Raw genomic sequence first — 15,917 nt, 5'->3', positions numbered from 1 at the left:
AACCCTCTGAATTCACAAATGGATCGAATTATGCATGTTGCATCCTTAATTTGTAGCTGCTTTAAGAATAATTTATTAACTCAAAAACTAAAACTAATTTTATGTCTCCTTCATCATCACTTGATCATACATATATGACATGTTCTTTCATCTTCAAGCTAGGCTCAAGCATGATTGATTCCTTCAAGCCTGAACCTCTCTTGAACAGCAGAAATGTAGGTTGTGGCCTTGATATCAACAGCTTCATCTGCAGCAACCCCAAAAAGGGCCTCAAATTGTTTGGTATTCTCTGGATTAATAATATTGATAAAGGCCACCTTCTGGTGCTTTGGTGAAGGAGCAATCACATAGTCCACGTACCCTGTTGAAGGCGAAGTTTGGGTTGGCTTGTAGACCTTGCTTGAATATTGCACACTAGTAGTTGTAGTTGATGAAGGCTGCTTTGCTGCTCTATAGAATGGCATCTGCATCAGCTTCCCCTTCACGAACCCTCTTCCCTTCCGATTTGTCGATCCCGCCGGTGACTCCATGTATATCAATTATTCTGAACTTTGAGCAGAAGAAATATGGTATGTATATACTTGTGTTGGTGGTTAAGTTAGTTTATTTGAAGGTCTATTTATAGAATTTTTTGTGTGTGCTTTTAGGGGTGTTCGTTTTGGATAGACATTAAAGGTGATGGTCCCTCAGTCTCTGGTAAATATCTGGAAGCATAAAATATCTCACTTTGTTGTTTCTTGTAAAATACTCCTATCCATCTACGACTAGTGTTATTGAGAATAGATAAGAAATTACATGCACTTTCTAAGATTTGGTACTGAAGTTTCTGCTTTACAAATGCCTTTAGAACCCCATATATAATTGGAGATTCTTTCGTTACTTTAACTAATACTGCCGAACGTGTTATTAATTTATTATCAGTTTGGCTGAAAATGGATCATAATGATAATTAATTTCTTCATTAGGTGATTTGCACTTAATTCGACTTTGATTTGTGCTTAGTTAGACTTTGGAGCCACGTGTGGGTCCAATTAACAAACAAGTAAGTAGTTTGAAAGCCACTATTGGAGCATGTAATTCAGAGTTAAAACACCCAATTGACACAAGACAAGTTCGTGCTCCCAGTAAAGAGTATTATAAACTCACCAATTTTCATCATTTTATATGTCACTTTTGGAATTAATTTCTCATTCACATGATATTAGTTTTTGAATTGTAATTGTACTATGTTTATCTACGCTCGAAAATGTATGTGCTCAACCCAAACTCGTACCAAAAGATGTGTAGGTCCCACATTTAATTGTGCAAGCCCATTGCAAATCAATACCCAACAAATTCTAATACTTAACGTCAAATATAATTAATATAAATGTACGTATTATGAAAATTTATATGAATTTTCCTCGATTCCATCTTATTTGGACTAACAAGGGTATATATTGCTGATTTCTTCTCACCATAGATAAATTCATAGTTTTAACTTTAGTTGATGGGAATATATATTACATGGATAAGAATCTAGATATGATGTCTTTCTCAATATTTGACTAGCTTGATCGGTTGGAGAATTAATCTTCCAACAATTAAGCAAGATATATATATCCAAGGCATGACAAATTGCATATGTATGGTGTACATCAACTCTCGATAACTTTCATATATATATATATGGGGATTTTGGTGCATTAAAGCAAGTACTCCTAAAAGGAATGGCAAAGCCATGAAGACTCTTGTTGTTAGAATTGTATTTTCTTTTTCATAAATAAGTAAGATATTTGAAAACATTCATCTTTTTCATAAATAATTTGAAAACATGTTGTCCCAACAACTTGTCCTGAAAATGACTAGTCATATATAGATCTCATCTCCACTACACACCAAGTCGTGCTCATGTTTGGGATTCTTGTTGCTGTGTTTAAAGTTAATTCTGAATTAAGGCCTATTAATTTGGCCTCTTAAACCATCATTAGTCCCAACAAACTGATCATTAACGGTTAATGAGTCGTGATAAATAATAATGCACTTCCTTTTGAATTTTGAATGGATAAATAAAGGTGGCAAAAGAATAAGGTATATATATATATATATGGACCAAAAAGTGCACCTCTTTTTAAAAATATCTGAATTTAGGGTTAGAATTTGTCCGATAAACATGAATAAAAGAAGATGGAGCATTGGATGATCAAATAGTGTCGTGTATTTCTCTGTTAGATTTTGTGTTTTAGGGATCAAGTATGTATGTATGTATGACCTTATCTTTTTATCTTTGATTTGCCTTAATTGGTCTCTGTCGTCGTTAAAGAATTCTACTGGTTCTTGCATGATGTTTTTCCACGAAAGGATTATCCCTAAGAAAAATTCTGTGTTGTGGTTTTGGCGTTATCAAGCAAAAGCAGAAGTGAGCATGCATCCATTGATGTTGATGCACAGGCTTCAGGATCATCACCAATATTGGAAGAAATTCTGATTCTATATAATCTTGCAAAGGGACCCACTTACATTATTCATCTATGCCTTAATTCCTTCGCTGAATTGTTGTTTGATTATGTTCAAAATCAATTTCTTGGGTTTTGTAGGCTGAGCAAGTCCATTTGTTTAACTAGCAGTTGAAGCCAATTGATCAGAGAATGGGCTGGGCAATTTTTGGGGTGAAGTGAATCGGTCAACTTGGCCCAATATTGATCCAAGCCCATAACATCCGTTCGCCACCAATATCCGTGTGCGGTGCGCTCCAAAGTCCAAACTCCAAAAATCCAAACTAACTTGGAAGAAAACGAATCTCAATCCCTAAATTCCAAAACTTCAACTCGGAAAGATTTCGCATCTGCACGTCCGAACCTGAACCTTGTCCCTGCAATTGTTTGTCTATACTCTGTAACAAAGAGGTACGTTCTTTAATTTCTTGGGTATTTTGAGCAAAACACTTTCTCGGTGTTTCTTACTTGAACGAGCAAGTACACATCCATTCCAAGCATCGGGAAAGAAAATTGTTAATGATTTATAGTTATGATCCGGCGATGATTTTATTGAGAAAGACATTGTTTACTGATTTGCGCATCACGGTTTGATTAAAATATTTGTTTCAGTGCGAGATATAAAAGGCGGAGTATTGTTTTGAAAACTAATATGCATGTGTTATTTATTAACTGTGATTTTAGGTGCAAAGATATGATAGTTGCCGATGCTGTAAGTTTATGCTTTATGTATTTGAAGTATTTCATCACAAAGCTCTAACCTTTGAATACAGCTCTCTACGGGTTTTTCTTTTTGACTCTGAAGCACCTGAAAGAGGATTTTGCAGCTGATTTGTGAAAAACAAAGATGGGATTGACCAATTTTGTGCTCACAGTGGCGGGTGTTAGTGCCGTGGTTCTCCTCCTAAGGAGTGACGTCAAGCAGTCGGCTGCAATATTAAGGCGCAATGTGAAGCACATCCGCGGCTGGCTTGAGGAAGAAACCGTTGCCTCTAAGTAATCTCTCTCTCTCTCTCTCTCTCTCACAGAGACGCACACAACAAGTGATGTGTATGCTTTAGCTATTTTTGTTTTTAATCAAATTTCACTTCTGGGATTTTGGCAACTCTCGTCGTTGTTAAGGTTTGATAGGTTAAAAAGTTTGATTTGTGTACAATAGTGTCTGGGAATTGAAATATTGCTGGTGAGATGCCGATACCATTTCAGTTAAGATATTGGATAGTTTGGAGCTGCTCTTCTTTTTTGGTTTGGAGCTGGGAATGGTGTTATGGGTGGTTACATTGAGCTCAATAGTAATTTGTGTTTTCAACTGGAATAGTCAAGTTTGCATCAGAGCACTTGATTATTTGATAACCTTAGCGTTGGTGAATGTGTCTTATCAGATTGGGTACTGCAAAACAAAGGACCTTTATGCAACAAAATGTTGTGAGAAGGGACTTTTCTGTTGAACCAGTTACAAATGGCTGGATGCCTGGATTATGTTCTTTATTTTTTCCCTCCTTTTGTTGGTCCAGGGAGAGAGACACCAAAGAAGTGCAAGGGTGCTATTTGTTGTCTTAAAGAACCAATATTCTGTTGGATTCTAGTTGTCCTCAACCATTATTGTTGGTTAGGAATTATGGTTCTGAGATAACTTGTAGAGAGATTCTCTCAAGTTTTCTTCCAACAGTTTTCAATGCTCATTTTGAGACTCAACTCCGTTGTGATCAAACACTTGAGTTGGATTTTATTCATTGGTTTTCTAATTTGGTAGCCAATGTTCTCATAATCTCTCTTTTGATTATAGGCAAGACGAGGCGCTTTTTATGTAGAGACAGTGAGTATTGTTGACTCTTTACATGTATCAAATGTTGAGCCAATGAGCCTTGATTCGAGCTCATGATCTTAGTTTACTTATTTGTACATTAACATGACTTGGATTCAACTTTTAACTTTTCTCAGGACAGCAGAGAATGCAAAGCCTAAGCTTGAACCAAAAGCTCCGCAGAAAGAAAATCCCAAAGAGGACAAGCAATAGTGGTTCGTATCTTGGCATCTGGATTGAGTTATGAGAATTTCTTCTCCCCCTCTTGATGAGTACAGTGGCCAAAATAAGTCGTCTTAGTGTAGTAACTGTAGTTCTTCTTCTTTATCTAGAAAGAGGAAAACCTTTATTTCTTTTGACTGCTGTATTTTTTATGTGATTATATTCATGAGAAAAAGAAATCAGTCAAAATCAGCAGCTTCTTTTTTCTTTTCTTTTTTTATTAAAAAAATGGCAAAGGTAGTACAATTAAGGAGGGTCAAAAGCCCCCAAAGTCCGAAGGCCGAAACATTCAAATCAGCTTGTTTTTAACGAATATGTAATTCATGCTGTTTTAGTAGTCCGGCCCAAAAACTCAGCCCGCAGGATTGACTGACAGAGCGAGAGTTCAGTCTTTGGGCTCTTGAAAGTAGGCTCGTGGGTTTTACTCAAATAGTCTTGTGAGTAAGCCCAAGCTCGATGTAAGAGTATGACATTTTGGCCCATTTCCCTAGATCGTGGGATAATTTGTTTGGTGTTCTATGGGTCTTCGTACCAGTGCTTAGCCCAATTCAACATTGTTGTTGTAGATTGTCGGGCAAATGGGGTGGGCATGGGCTTTGTAATGGAGTCCATGGGCTATCAGCGAACAGTTAGTTGATCATGTGAGCGAGCCCAAGAGGTCGTGACTTGCAGGTTTTCACGAGCTCGCACCGAGAGCCGAATCTGGATGTTTGACATTGTGATATAGACTCATTGTGTTAGTTACATGTCAAATGAAGTTCAAGTTTGGCAGGAATCCATCAACAATATTGTATTTTAATTGGGTGGATTGACTGAATTTGCCAGTACTTAACATGATTGCTTCTTGAAATTAGTGGAAAGATGAGCTAGGGGGTCGGATAACTTAACTGTGGGACCTGAAACATGATAAATATTCTTAGGGAATTGAAATATCGTCTTCTTTTGGGACTTATCAAATAAACCAAATAACTACAGTATACATTTCAAATTCAATCCAAAAAAGAGAGCTGGAAATCATTCAATATTGTTTGGCAAGGCCATGGCCATTACACTTATTAATTACCACCATCTTGAAGCTAGAACTAAAGTTGAAATCTACGTATGTATTACAAGCTGATATATTATAGTACAAGTAGATGTAGTAAGGTGGTCATGGTCCTCCACATCATAATTGTCTTGGTCTGGATTGTAGTCGGTCTGTTTTCCTTGTGCCAGAAAAAAAGAAAAAGAGAAGAAGATGTAGTAAGGTGGTTCAATAGGGAGTAGGGTAAATTTGCATCTGAGTGAGGATATGTTCAAAATTATCAGTGGGCTTATCAATGGAATGGGAATGGACTCCTTCATAAGTTGTCACTACAATGCCTTCATCTTTGCTTAGCCGTTGGACTTGCTTCTTTACATCGCATCCTTGACGAGTACATCGATAGTAGCTTCTGCAATCCATGAATTAATACAAACCAATGTTAATTGCATGCCCAAATCGTATGTGAAATTCTGTGTCAAACGTTTGAGTTAATTACTTGGTTTTCAAAATGCTAATGTTAGCATTCTTTTTTCACTCAATAATAATAAACCATTCAAGCAACTACTAGTACTATAACAATTAAGCACATTAGATACGGTTTATGTCTTCTTTAACGTAACTTCATCTTTGTTTCAAACACTTCTTTTCAAGTCTTAGTTCTTGAGTTCATAAATATTAAATCCTTTCTGTGGTAATTATCCACAAAAGTAGGGTAGAGCCAGTGACGGATCTAGAAATTATAGCCATTAGGGGCATGCATATTCGGATCCCATTACATTGGGGGTGCTTTACCTAATTTCACTGGGGGTTAGGCCAACAAAGAACTACTGGATCCGCCGTTGAGTAGAGTTCCTTACGAAGTATGAACTCGATGGTTTTGTTCCATTTTGATTTTAAATGCTTACTGATTATAAGAGTATCTCGTAGAACAATAATGGTTTTAATCAGTGGAGTGTGCTTTGAAAGATCTGCATGGTCAACTACTCTAAATTAATCATTTCGCTAATTAATATTAATTAGCTTATTTTGTTTAAAAAGGGGTATTCAGCGATCCATCATCGATCCATGCATATGATTGGGATAATTCCTTAATTAGATCAATATTCTAATTACCAAAACCACAGCCTTAAGTAGAAATTAATTAAATCCCTCAAAATCTTGCTTTTTGGGGAAAAAAATTACACAGTAATCTCGATCTAATCAAAAGTGAATTTCTAGATAATCAAGAGAGAGAGAAAAATACTAAGAATTAGTAGAAATTACCTTGGGAATTTGTTGTTCTTGACAGCTTTTTGTCCATATTTCCTCCATCGATAGCCGTCGTCGAGTATATCAACCTGACTCCTGGTTTGAAAAGCATATCTAGGTTTTCTAATCTTCTTCTCTCCTTTCTTCTTGTTTGTTGGCTTGGACACATCACCACTTTGAGAGCTCCCACTCTGATGATGATCGGAAGAATTGTTGTTAACTTCTTGTGTAGGATCAAGAAAATGGTTATTATTTTCTATCTTCAACCCCAAGAACCCATTTGAAGTAGCATCGCCAAGAAATTTGTTGAAAACTAGAGAACTCTCCATGTTTGACGACGATATGGGAAAGAAAGGTTGGTGGTTTTCCATGGGAAAGGCCAGCCACTAGTGCTATACTATATACAAAGGAGAAGTCGAGAAGAGAAAGGAAGAGGAAGAGGAAGAGGATAGATATCCAATAATATATATATATATATATATATTAAAACAAGAGGCGGCTTTGGTGGCCGAACACCACATATATACATGTATACATATGTATATAGGGTATACATATGTAAATTTCGGGACAATTATATATATAATGCACTTTATGTATATAATTATATATATAATGCACTTTATGTATATAATTATATACATAATTTATATACAAATTATGTATACAATTATATATATAATGCACTTTATCTATATATTCACCATTATTAATTAATTATTGTAAATTTCGGGACAATTATATATATAATGCACTTTATGTATGTATGCATATGTATACATATATGCATAGGTGGTATATAAAGGTGTTGTATAGGGCAAGAAGAGATGTGTAATGTAATGTAGAGAATTTTTGGATCTTTATCAGCGGATTAATTGATGATGGAAAAGTAATTGGGCGGAAAAATGAAGGCGGCCACATCATTAGTAATATGAATATGAATAAGAACTTTAGCTTCTTTAATTGGAATTATTATTATTATATATAACTAATTAGGTTATTGACAAATGGTTCACTAAATCTTAATTGTTAAATCCTAATATGACATTTTCTTAAAAAAAACAAAAACATGATTTAACATGATTTTGAAAACGCAACCACGAATCCCCGTCAAAGCCCCTCATATATATTATTAGCTCACCACTGACCAATCTCCACTCAATATATTTTATAAATCCGCCACTGTAGAGATGTGTGCGTTTACGAATGCTTAGCCGCCAAGTAGTAGTTTCCATGAAGAAGCTAACATGGACCATATATTTGATATTTGCACGTGGTGCATGTATTTGGCCCGCTAGTGGTTTTTACTTGTCCTTTTTAAATTGCGATTCCACGAAAGTGTATGAAATAGTTTTATCTGTGAAATATGAAACGTGTATCTTCTGATTTGATTTGATACATTAAAGCGATAATAATAATAGTAATAAGGCACATCTTTGACACACACAACCACGTATCATAAACATAGTGGACGAGTGGATTTAGTTGCCAATCAAATGCTTACAGATTACGATATACTTCACGGGATCACAAATGCAAGTTTACAGCTACCTTGATTGGTTTTCAATATCTATTTAATTTGTCCCTTTTCAACCCCCCACACCCCACACACATATAGACACTGTGTAAGCAATTGACATGCATATTAGACCCAAATCATTAGTTGGAGTGATATGTATCGCTTTAATAACGAGGTTCGAATCCCCTTTTTCTGTTTAAAAAAAAAAATTAGTATGCCGATTGACGCATTACATGTGACATATAGTCACTTTTGATTAATTTAAGCCCAAATGCCGCCATTGATCAAAACTTAATTTATTAGTATTGTGTTGGAATTTTCATTCCTAATTAAACTTAATTTAAATTGTTGAATCAAGTTTTTGACTTAATCAATACATTCAAGACCAATTTTTTATGCAACTCTATATATATACGTATGTAGCTTGACTTGTTGTTTCAAGCAATATATGGAATTAAAAGAAATGGATATAGTGAATTAATTAATATGCAAGCAGTCGACTATACTTTGAAGGATAATAATTAATAAATATGAGCATGCATGCATTGAGGCACTTTTGAAAGCGAGATCTAATGTGTAAGAACCGGAATGGTCCGAATGGATTTGGATTTGGATTTCCTTGCGCATGTGGGTTTGAACTTTGAAATTTAGACTTCTAGTAGGGCCTGACCAATTACTATTTGGTCCGCGCAGCCCGGCCTTTTTTTTTTCTTCAAAAGGCGGAGATTCTTCAAACTTGTCTTTGGACTTTGGAATACATACTCTACGCGACTGCAAGACTAGTCTTGTGTTTCTTCCCTTACTTTGGCGGACAATTATCATTCAGATTAATATATCACTAATCTGATGGAAAAATTAACATAATATATACACTCAGAATTCAACAGCCCTGTGATTTCTACACTACAAGTCTGTCTCAATCTTAATTAATTAGCAGCACCAGCTGAGCTGGGCAGATGTGAAAGTTGTCCCCATCAAATTCACCACAAAAGCCATCGGGGAAGGAACTATATACAGCGACTCTTGGTGTTGGTGGTATGCATATATATATGCATGGATGCTTGTGTACATGCTAAACTATACCATTCTTGTGATACATATATATAAGATCGCATCCGTCATAGACTCTCCTCCATCGACGAATATGAATATATGATCGTCCAAGTCATGTAACGCGAGCCGTCGCTGATTAGATATATATATATATATATATATATATATAAGACAGTCGAAGCCAGGTCGTTTTTGGCATCAAGACATCTCTGCCTCTGGCATGGTATTACTATTATCTCGTCTGTCAATTTCTCTGCCCTCTCTTTCCCCACTGACACTAGAATATATATCTATGGATCCTGCAATTGCAAGCCTTTTGCGTTAAACCTGGTTTCGTATTTTTCCCATTTCCATAGCCGATGCCTGCAGAAAGGATATTGGACATGATACATATATAGGAGTTATATTTCTATCCCTGGAAATTAAGTATTTACACCGACAAAGGAAAGATATAATTACTCAATAGGGGACCTTTTTGACTCATATTACCTTTTTGACTCATATAAACCTCATATTCCTCTTCAAATCAAATCAGTCTTGACCACACACAACATTGACATCTATAGCATATATATATATGCTTTTCTATTCACATTTCACTTCCTGGCATCCTTTCATTAATCGAAAGTAGAATTTTCCTCATCTTAGTTTTTGGGCCGGTCTTGGACAAAGAATAGGCCCAGGCCTATCATCACTCGGCCTGGCATGGCTCGCCCAAAAATTTGTATAAAGCTCTACTTGAAAAACAGAAAAAGAGCCAAACGGCCCAAACCTCATAAACCCAGAAAAGACCAGTCACGTTTGGCGCTGAAACATCGAGAGAGAGAGAGAGAGATGGCGAGCTCCATTTTGGCATTCGTGCCCTCGCTCGCTACCCCGGTCGCTGGCAAATCGCGCTCCAGGCAAGCATTTCCTCTTTCTCATCTGCACATCTTACCGATGGTTTAGATATTCAGTTGATTATTTCATAAATTGGATTATGTAATCAGTTCATCACTATTTTTTTTTCTTATTATGGATTGAACAGGTTAGGTTTCAGGAGACACCAGGCTTCCAGGGTCTCCTGCGATTACTCTTGCTTTGAAGTGAGTTTTCTTTCTTGTTTTCTATTTCTGTTTTCAAATTTGTGCCAGTAAATTTGTTACGAATTTTACGATGCTGCTTTTGGAATAATAATTGAGCGATCGAGTTTATTTTGATTACTGAGAAAGGATGCACAGCGTGAGTATAATGGATCATGTTTTTTAAGGGAGTGTGTTCTTGAAGAAGAGATTGTGTTGAATTCGCTGAGTTTGTGAGGGAATGGCAGTTGCTAAACCATCCTAGTTTCAGCACGGATAAATGTTTATTGGCACAAAACATGTTCATGCTGCTGTTACTGTTTTGTCAAGGATTCATGTAATGCATTTAGATAGACTGTACCCTCTCTGCATTGGTGATGGATTAAATTATATCTGGACTATTCCACTTTTCAAATATATGTATCTAGATAACATTAGTTATCTATACACATGGAAAATGTCTCTCTAGGGAACAACACATGTGGGCTGCCTTTTGGGCGGTGTACATTGCCTTCCATTCATTCCTCAACCTAATATTAAGGAGAAATTTTTTTGGCAAAGGCCTTCTAGACACTCAGATCAAAGATGTTCCCAATCAAATATGTTAAGAGAACCAGTTTTCAGTTTTTGATTTGGCATTCAGTACTACAATGTTGGTATTCCGTACTGCTATGTTGTAACTTAGTGTTTTGTTTTTTTTGGGTAACAATTAACAATTCCTTCATAAGTTATATATTTTTCTTATTGAGTCTTCTGGGGCATATGCTTTATAATTGTAAGTATAGAAATTACTGAAGGCATTTGGTTTATCATTTTAAGGTTAAGGACATTAGCTATCAACCTCCCGGAACTGAGATCAACCTTCTAAATGCAGTCAGTTTTTCTCTCCCAGAGAAAAGGTGCATGTTTTCTTCTGACATCATTATCAGTTTTGTTTGTCTTCTTCAAAAAGATATCATTATCAATTCTTTCTGGTTGTCCATTCAATCGTCATGTCGAAGAGGTACCTAACTGCTGAAACTTGACAGTATGTTTTTTTTTATGAACTAGCCGTCACATTTATGTTGCCTTAATAGTATTCAGTAGCTTAGATGATCAATTATTAGTTAATTCAACCTTTATCTTCACTGTTGCATGTCGAATGGATCATATGATGGCCTTTCTCATATTCATTAGCTAACCATGGATCCTTCTTCACATTTGTCTGGATGTACTCGGCAGAGTTTCCTCCAAGCACGGCTTTACATTTTTGCAATAAATTTTCATGCTAATTTTTGCAGTTTTGGACTGATTTTTGGACAGAGCGGAAGTGGAAAAACTACTTTGTTGCAGGTTCATATTTGCTCTACGTTCCAGTTCATAGAGAATTTTACTGTCCGCGTTCCTATTCATCCCAACCTAGTTTATCTTGTTTCTGTTACAGCTACTTGCAGGTCTAAACAAGCCAACATCAGGTTCAATTTACTTTCAGAAGTACAGCAATGACGGTAACCCGAACCAGACTCCCGAACCATTATTCCCTGAAAGAGTTGGTATTGTCTTCCAGTTTCCTGAAAGGTATCATATGGCAATTGGTCTTTAATTTCATGCACCCAGTAGGCTTGATATTCTAATATCACAGCAAATGTACGTCTAGTGCTCTTGTCAATTATTTGCATAACGTATTTATTCCTTTTGTGGTTGAGGAGGCAAACTCTTTCTTATTCTTTCGGCTCATTGTTTCGCTGCTCATGGGCTTTTGGGATTAGTGGAGAGTTTAGCTCTAGATAGGAATGAGTGGTCAGACAGGATGCAAGTAGTGGGTTCCAAGTGATTTTCTCTTAGATTAGTGTAGCCGACCATAAATTGTTTGGGACTGAGACTTGGGTGATGATGACTGTTTCGTTGCCCAATATTTATGTCTCTTCTAGTCCTTCCCATCTAGTTATTCAGTACATATATAAATTCGACGAAGTGATGTTTTAGTTTTATCTTTCTGCTAATCATTTGCCAATGTGCCTGAAACCTTAGTATGTCTTATCCCTGATGAAATACTCTGCATGATTTGTAATTGGTTTCTCTTTTTAAGTAGTTATAAACAACGGAATTACACGCAATTTTGCTAAGATTTGGCATCGGTGAGATTCTAAGAATCCTTATTTTCCTAGCTAGGTATTTTGTTGCGGATAATGTGCTTGATGAAGTCACATTTGGGTGGCCAAGGCAAAAGGGGGGGCTTCAAATGAGGGAGCAACTGGCTTTGAAACTTCAAAGAGCCATTAATTGGGTAATGGGTATATCTGATCATTAATGTTGAACAATGTTTTCTTTGGGTGCATGTGTGTTTCTTATAACATTTTACTTTTATAATATGTGAAGCTGTATCTTATTAGTTGATAACATCAGGTTGGATTGACTGGGATTCCCTTGGACAAAGATCCTAACTCCTTAAGCGGTGGCTACAAACGTCGGCTTGCCTTGGCAATTCAGTTAGTAAGAACCGATACGTTACTCCATGTCTTGGTTCATTCATGAAAGCACAATATGCATGCAAACGTGCTATTGCTAAGTTGCTCCAACCATATGGTCTCACACAACAATGCTTGTATCAAAATCTTTCTTGTTGTGGGCCTTGTCGCATGATTTGATCACTGATTGTGGATAGAATCTACGTTTCAGGTCCAAACCCCAGATTTATTGATATTGGATGAGCCTCTTGCTGGTCTTGGTATGAAGCTCGATTTAGCACTTTTTTTCTTCTTAAATTGTTTATTGTCCTCTTTCTCACATAAAATATGGTATCCAAATCACGCAAATTTATTAATTTGTTATCCCTTTATGCATTCTTGAACCTACTTGCAAGGCTGCTTTGTGTAAGCATATGCTTGAAAACTTCTATTTTCTGATAAAAAACAAAGCCTTTTGGGCTCTTTCATACACTAGAGTCAGAGTAGTTGCTAAAACTGCTAGGCAACACTGTGCTAACCCTTGCCTCTGGGACCCCTCTATCCCATGGCCGAATTGTGACACAAATAAAGGGAGTACAACCTTACTGCAGAGTCTGATTGAGTTAATGCTTTGACCAAATTTCAAATAATCAAGTCGCACTTATAATGTTTAAATGCCGATAATGTCTTTCCTTGCAAGTTTTCAGAATTTGACGTATCAAGTATTGTGTTGTTATACATTCTTGGTTCTTTCATTGGTCATTACATTTTCCAGCCTTCTGCAGGATTGATTTTACATTGTTGTCTTTCCTTCTTTGGACAACAGATTGGAAGGCACGTGCAGATGTTGTGAAGCTTTTAAAGCATCTGAAGAGAGAAGTAACTGTCCTTGTTGTCAGCCATGACCTCAAGTAAGTTCTATCTGATTTATGTGTCATTCAGAAACAAAGTAAATGGTGTTTTTTTTAACAAAAATTTCATTCTCTTACAGTTTGGTCCGAGTAATCTGTTATTTCCTTTTTTTGATCTCATTCTATTAATAGTTCTAAGAATGTTGTTTTAACATATTTCCCATTTTTGTTCTTTACCTTTAACCAAATGAAGTGACATGAAATTCCATCAGGGCAAATAACTATCATTCAGTAATCAAATTGGTCCAATGTGTTTATTGCTGCTATCATATCAATTGTGAGTCGTGTGACCAAATAAAGAAAGAAGTTGCCACCCCCAATCTGTATTCTTTGCTTCTCAAATATCTTGTGCAGTTTTCAAAAATAAGCTAGTTTGTATAAGCTGTCAAATAAGCTATCAGGTGTGTGATGATACTTTTAAAATAAATTAGATTATATTTATTGCAATAAGTGAATGAAGATCTTATTTTAGGCATTTGGTTGGGTATGGGGGTGTAAGCTCCACCAAATGGACCCTATGTGTTGGTGCAATAAATGGTGATTATTTTCTATCTATCAAAGTTTTTACTTTTTAGCATCGTAAGGTTAGCACTTATCAGCATATAAGGACGTTGGACTCACAATATATATTTAGAATCAAACTTATTTATCTACATCCTCTAGTGCTCTTGTCAAGGATAGCATATTGTGAAGTGAGGTATATTTAAATAAAGGCTGTGAACCTCAAAGGGATGCAACAACCATGCCGTTATTCAGTTGCTCCGTGTGACAATGGTTACTCCAATGACCTCGGCCAAGTTCTCAAGAATGAAATGTACAGTTTACGAGTAATCCAACAAAAATGAAAGTACCTTGTACTACAATGCTATAGCATGCATTCTACGCTCTCATTTTCCTCTATGAAAGCAATGTACAGTTGGGAGCCCTTTGCTAATGGATCTCGTGGTTTCTCTTTCAGAGAGTTAGCAGCTCTGGTTGATCGATCTTGGAGAATGGAAATGGGCGGAGTTCTGAGGGAAGAGTCCCCAGCAATATAATATTTGGCTTTGATGTTGTTGCTTCGTCAACTAGTGATGCTATGAGGTTTGACCCCCTCTCATTATCTTTTAATTAATTTATACTTTCAAAGAAAATTTGCTTGGTATTTTTAGTCGAAAATTATATCCAGATATAGATTCTCTAGTTTTCCCCCCTCTAGTTGAAAGGGAAATCTAAGACACGACACTATTATCATGCACACATGGCTACTTTAATTTCCAATTTATCAAATTCAGAAAGTCAGCCTGTTTCTCAATTAACATCTAAAAATATAAGAGGGTATACAATATTCAGGGTATATATTCGGTGAATTTAGGTTATTTATTTTGGTTGATATAGTTTTTGTTTGCAGCTAAAAATGGAAGAGTGAATAAGAAAATAAAATTGAATAAATGGAAGAGAAAGAAATAAAATAACTCATCTAGAGAGTTTCACTGTTCAGTTAACAGATTATGCCTCCCTTTAGTGCAGGCTTGGAGCTCAGCAATTGGAGGGCGTCTGGTTCCTATTTAATATAATAAATATTGAATCTTATTATAACTATGGTTATGAGATTTATTTCCTAAAAGGATAATATTGCTAAGGAAAGCAAAATAAGACAAGCTAGGAACTATGGCAATTGAGTAGATTTTGTCCTCTGCTCTTTTTGTCTTTTTTTGGGTACATATATTTGTAATGATGAAGCAAAGTGTCCATCTAGCTAGTCATCTTAAGGTGATCATGGTGCTTAATTGATGTTAACACGAAACATTTGCTTGGTCAATTCTGAAGAAACTTAAGGACATATACAACAAGCATACAATGATCGAAAGGACATTTTTAGTAGGAGAAGATGCTAATTAATACTTTCCTTTATTTTATTGATTAAGACTAGAGTCCCATTAATATGGAACTTGAGTATGATTATGTTTATCCTCATACGCACAACAATTGTAGGAGATTAGAGGGAAGTTGATGCAACTTGTTGTGGTTTGATGGAAACTTCAAATTTATAATACAATCTTGCCACTCTAGTGGGTTAAATACAACTTTTGAAAAAGTTGGGAGACAAAGAAATTATTAAATAATAAATTTCAATAATTTTTTATTTATTTTTTGTGTGTGTTGAATAAGTATTCATGATTAAAGGGGGAAAAA

General features: G+C 35.9%; 4 protein-coding genes across 7 annotated transcripts; 2 read left to right on the top strand and 2 right to left on the bottom strand.

The window, feature by feature from the left end:
• Positions 1 to 164: 164 nt before the first annotated feature.
• LOC119996818 lies at positions 165 to 530 on the bottom strand. The gene has a single exon (XM_038843611.1). It carries the CDS (start codon positions 528 to 530, stop codon positions 165 to 167), a length of 366 nt encoding a protein of 121 aa, XP_038699539.1.
• Positions 531 to 2,724: 2,194 nt separating this feature from the next.
• On the top strand, positions 2,725 to 4,692 carry LOC119997503. The gene is made up of 3 exons (XM_038844574.1): positions 2,725 to 2,885; positions 3,248 to 3,470; positions 4,416 to 4,692. Exons 2-3 carry the CDS (start codon positions 3,322 to 3,324, stop codon positions 4,489 to 4,491), a joined length of 225 nt encoding a protein of 74 aa, XP_038700502.1. The 5' UTR covers positions 2,725 to 2,885; positions 3,248 to 3,321; the 3' UTR covers positions 4,492 to 4,692.
• Positions 4,693 to 5,457: 765 nt separating this feature from the next.
• On the bottom strand, positions 5,458 to 7,225 carry LOC119995944 (probable WRKY transcription factor 75). The gene is made up of 2 exons (XM_038842428.1): positions 6,788 to 7,225; positions 5,458 to 5,933 (listed from the first exon to the last, which is right to left on the bottom strand). Exons 1-2 carry the CDS (start codon positions 7,141 to 7,143, stop codon positions 5,753 to 5,755), a joined length of 537 nt encoding a protein of 178 aa, XP_038698356.1. The 5' UTR covers positions 7,144 to 7,225; the 3' UTR covers positions 5,458 to 5,752.
• A 2,791-nt stretch (positions 7,226 to 10,016) lies between these two features.
• On the top strand, positions 10,017 to 15,616 carry LOC119996526 (ABC transporter I family member 11, chloroplastic-like). 4 transcript variants are annotated; one of them, XR_005467878.1, is made up of 12 exons: positions 10,091 to 10,246; positions 10,372 to 10,429; positions 11,225 to 11,304; positions 11,686 to 11,737; positions 11,829 to 11,962; positions 12,557 to 12,671; positions 12,791 to 12,877; positions 13,064 to 13,112; positions 13,655 to 13,742; positions 14,701 to 14,825; positions 15,223 to 15,282; positions 15,340 to 15,616. XR_005467878.1 is itself a non-coding variant. In XM_038843197.1 (10 exons), exons 3-10 carry the CDS (start codon positions 11,274 to 11,276, stop codon positions 14,777 to 14,779), a joined length of 843 nt encoding a protein of 280 aa, XP_038699125.1. In that variant the 5' UTR covers positions 10,017 to 10,246; positions 10,372 to 10,429; positions 11,225 to 11,273; the 3' UTR covers positions 14,780 to 15,616. The 4 variants fall into 4 exon arrangements, 3 of the variants coding, with proteins under 3 accessions (XP_038699125.1, XP_038699124.1, XP_038699122.1); XM_038843197.1 differs by having other exon boundaries at positions 10,017 to 10,246; positions 11,225 to 11,408; positions 11,582 to 11,737; positions 14,701 to 15,616; XM_038843196.1 differs by having other exon boundaries at positions 13,658 to 13,742; positions 14,701 to 15,616.
• Positions 15,617 to 15,917: the final 301 nt, after the last annotated feature.

Source organism: Tripterygium wilfordii, chromosome 4 (genome assembly GCF_013401445.1).
Source record: "Tripterygium wilfordii isolate XIE 37 chromosome 4, ASM1340144v1, whole genome shotgun sequence".
In the NCBI taxonomy this organism is placed as follows: Eukaryota; Viridiplantae; Streptophyta; class Magnoliopsida; order Celastrales; family Celastraceae; genus Tripterygium; species Tripterygium wilfordii.
This window is presented reverse-complemented; position numbering and strand designations above follow the sequence as displayed.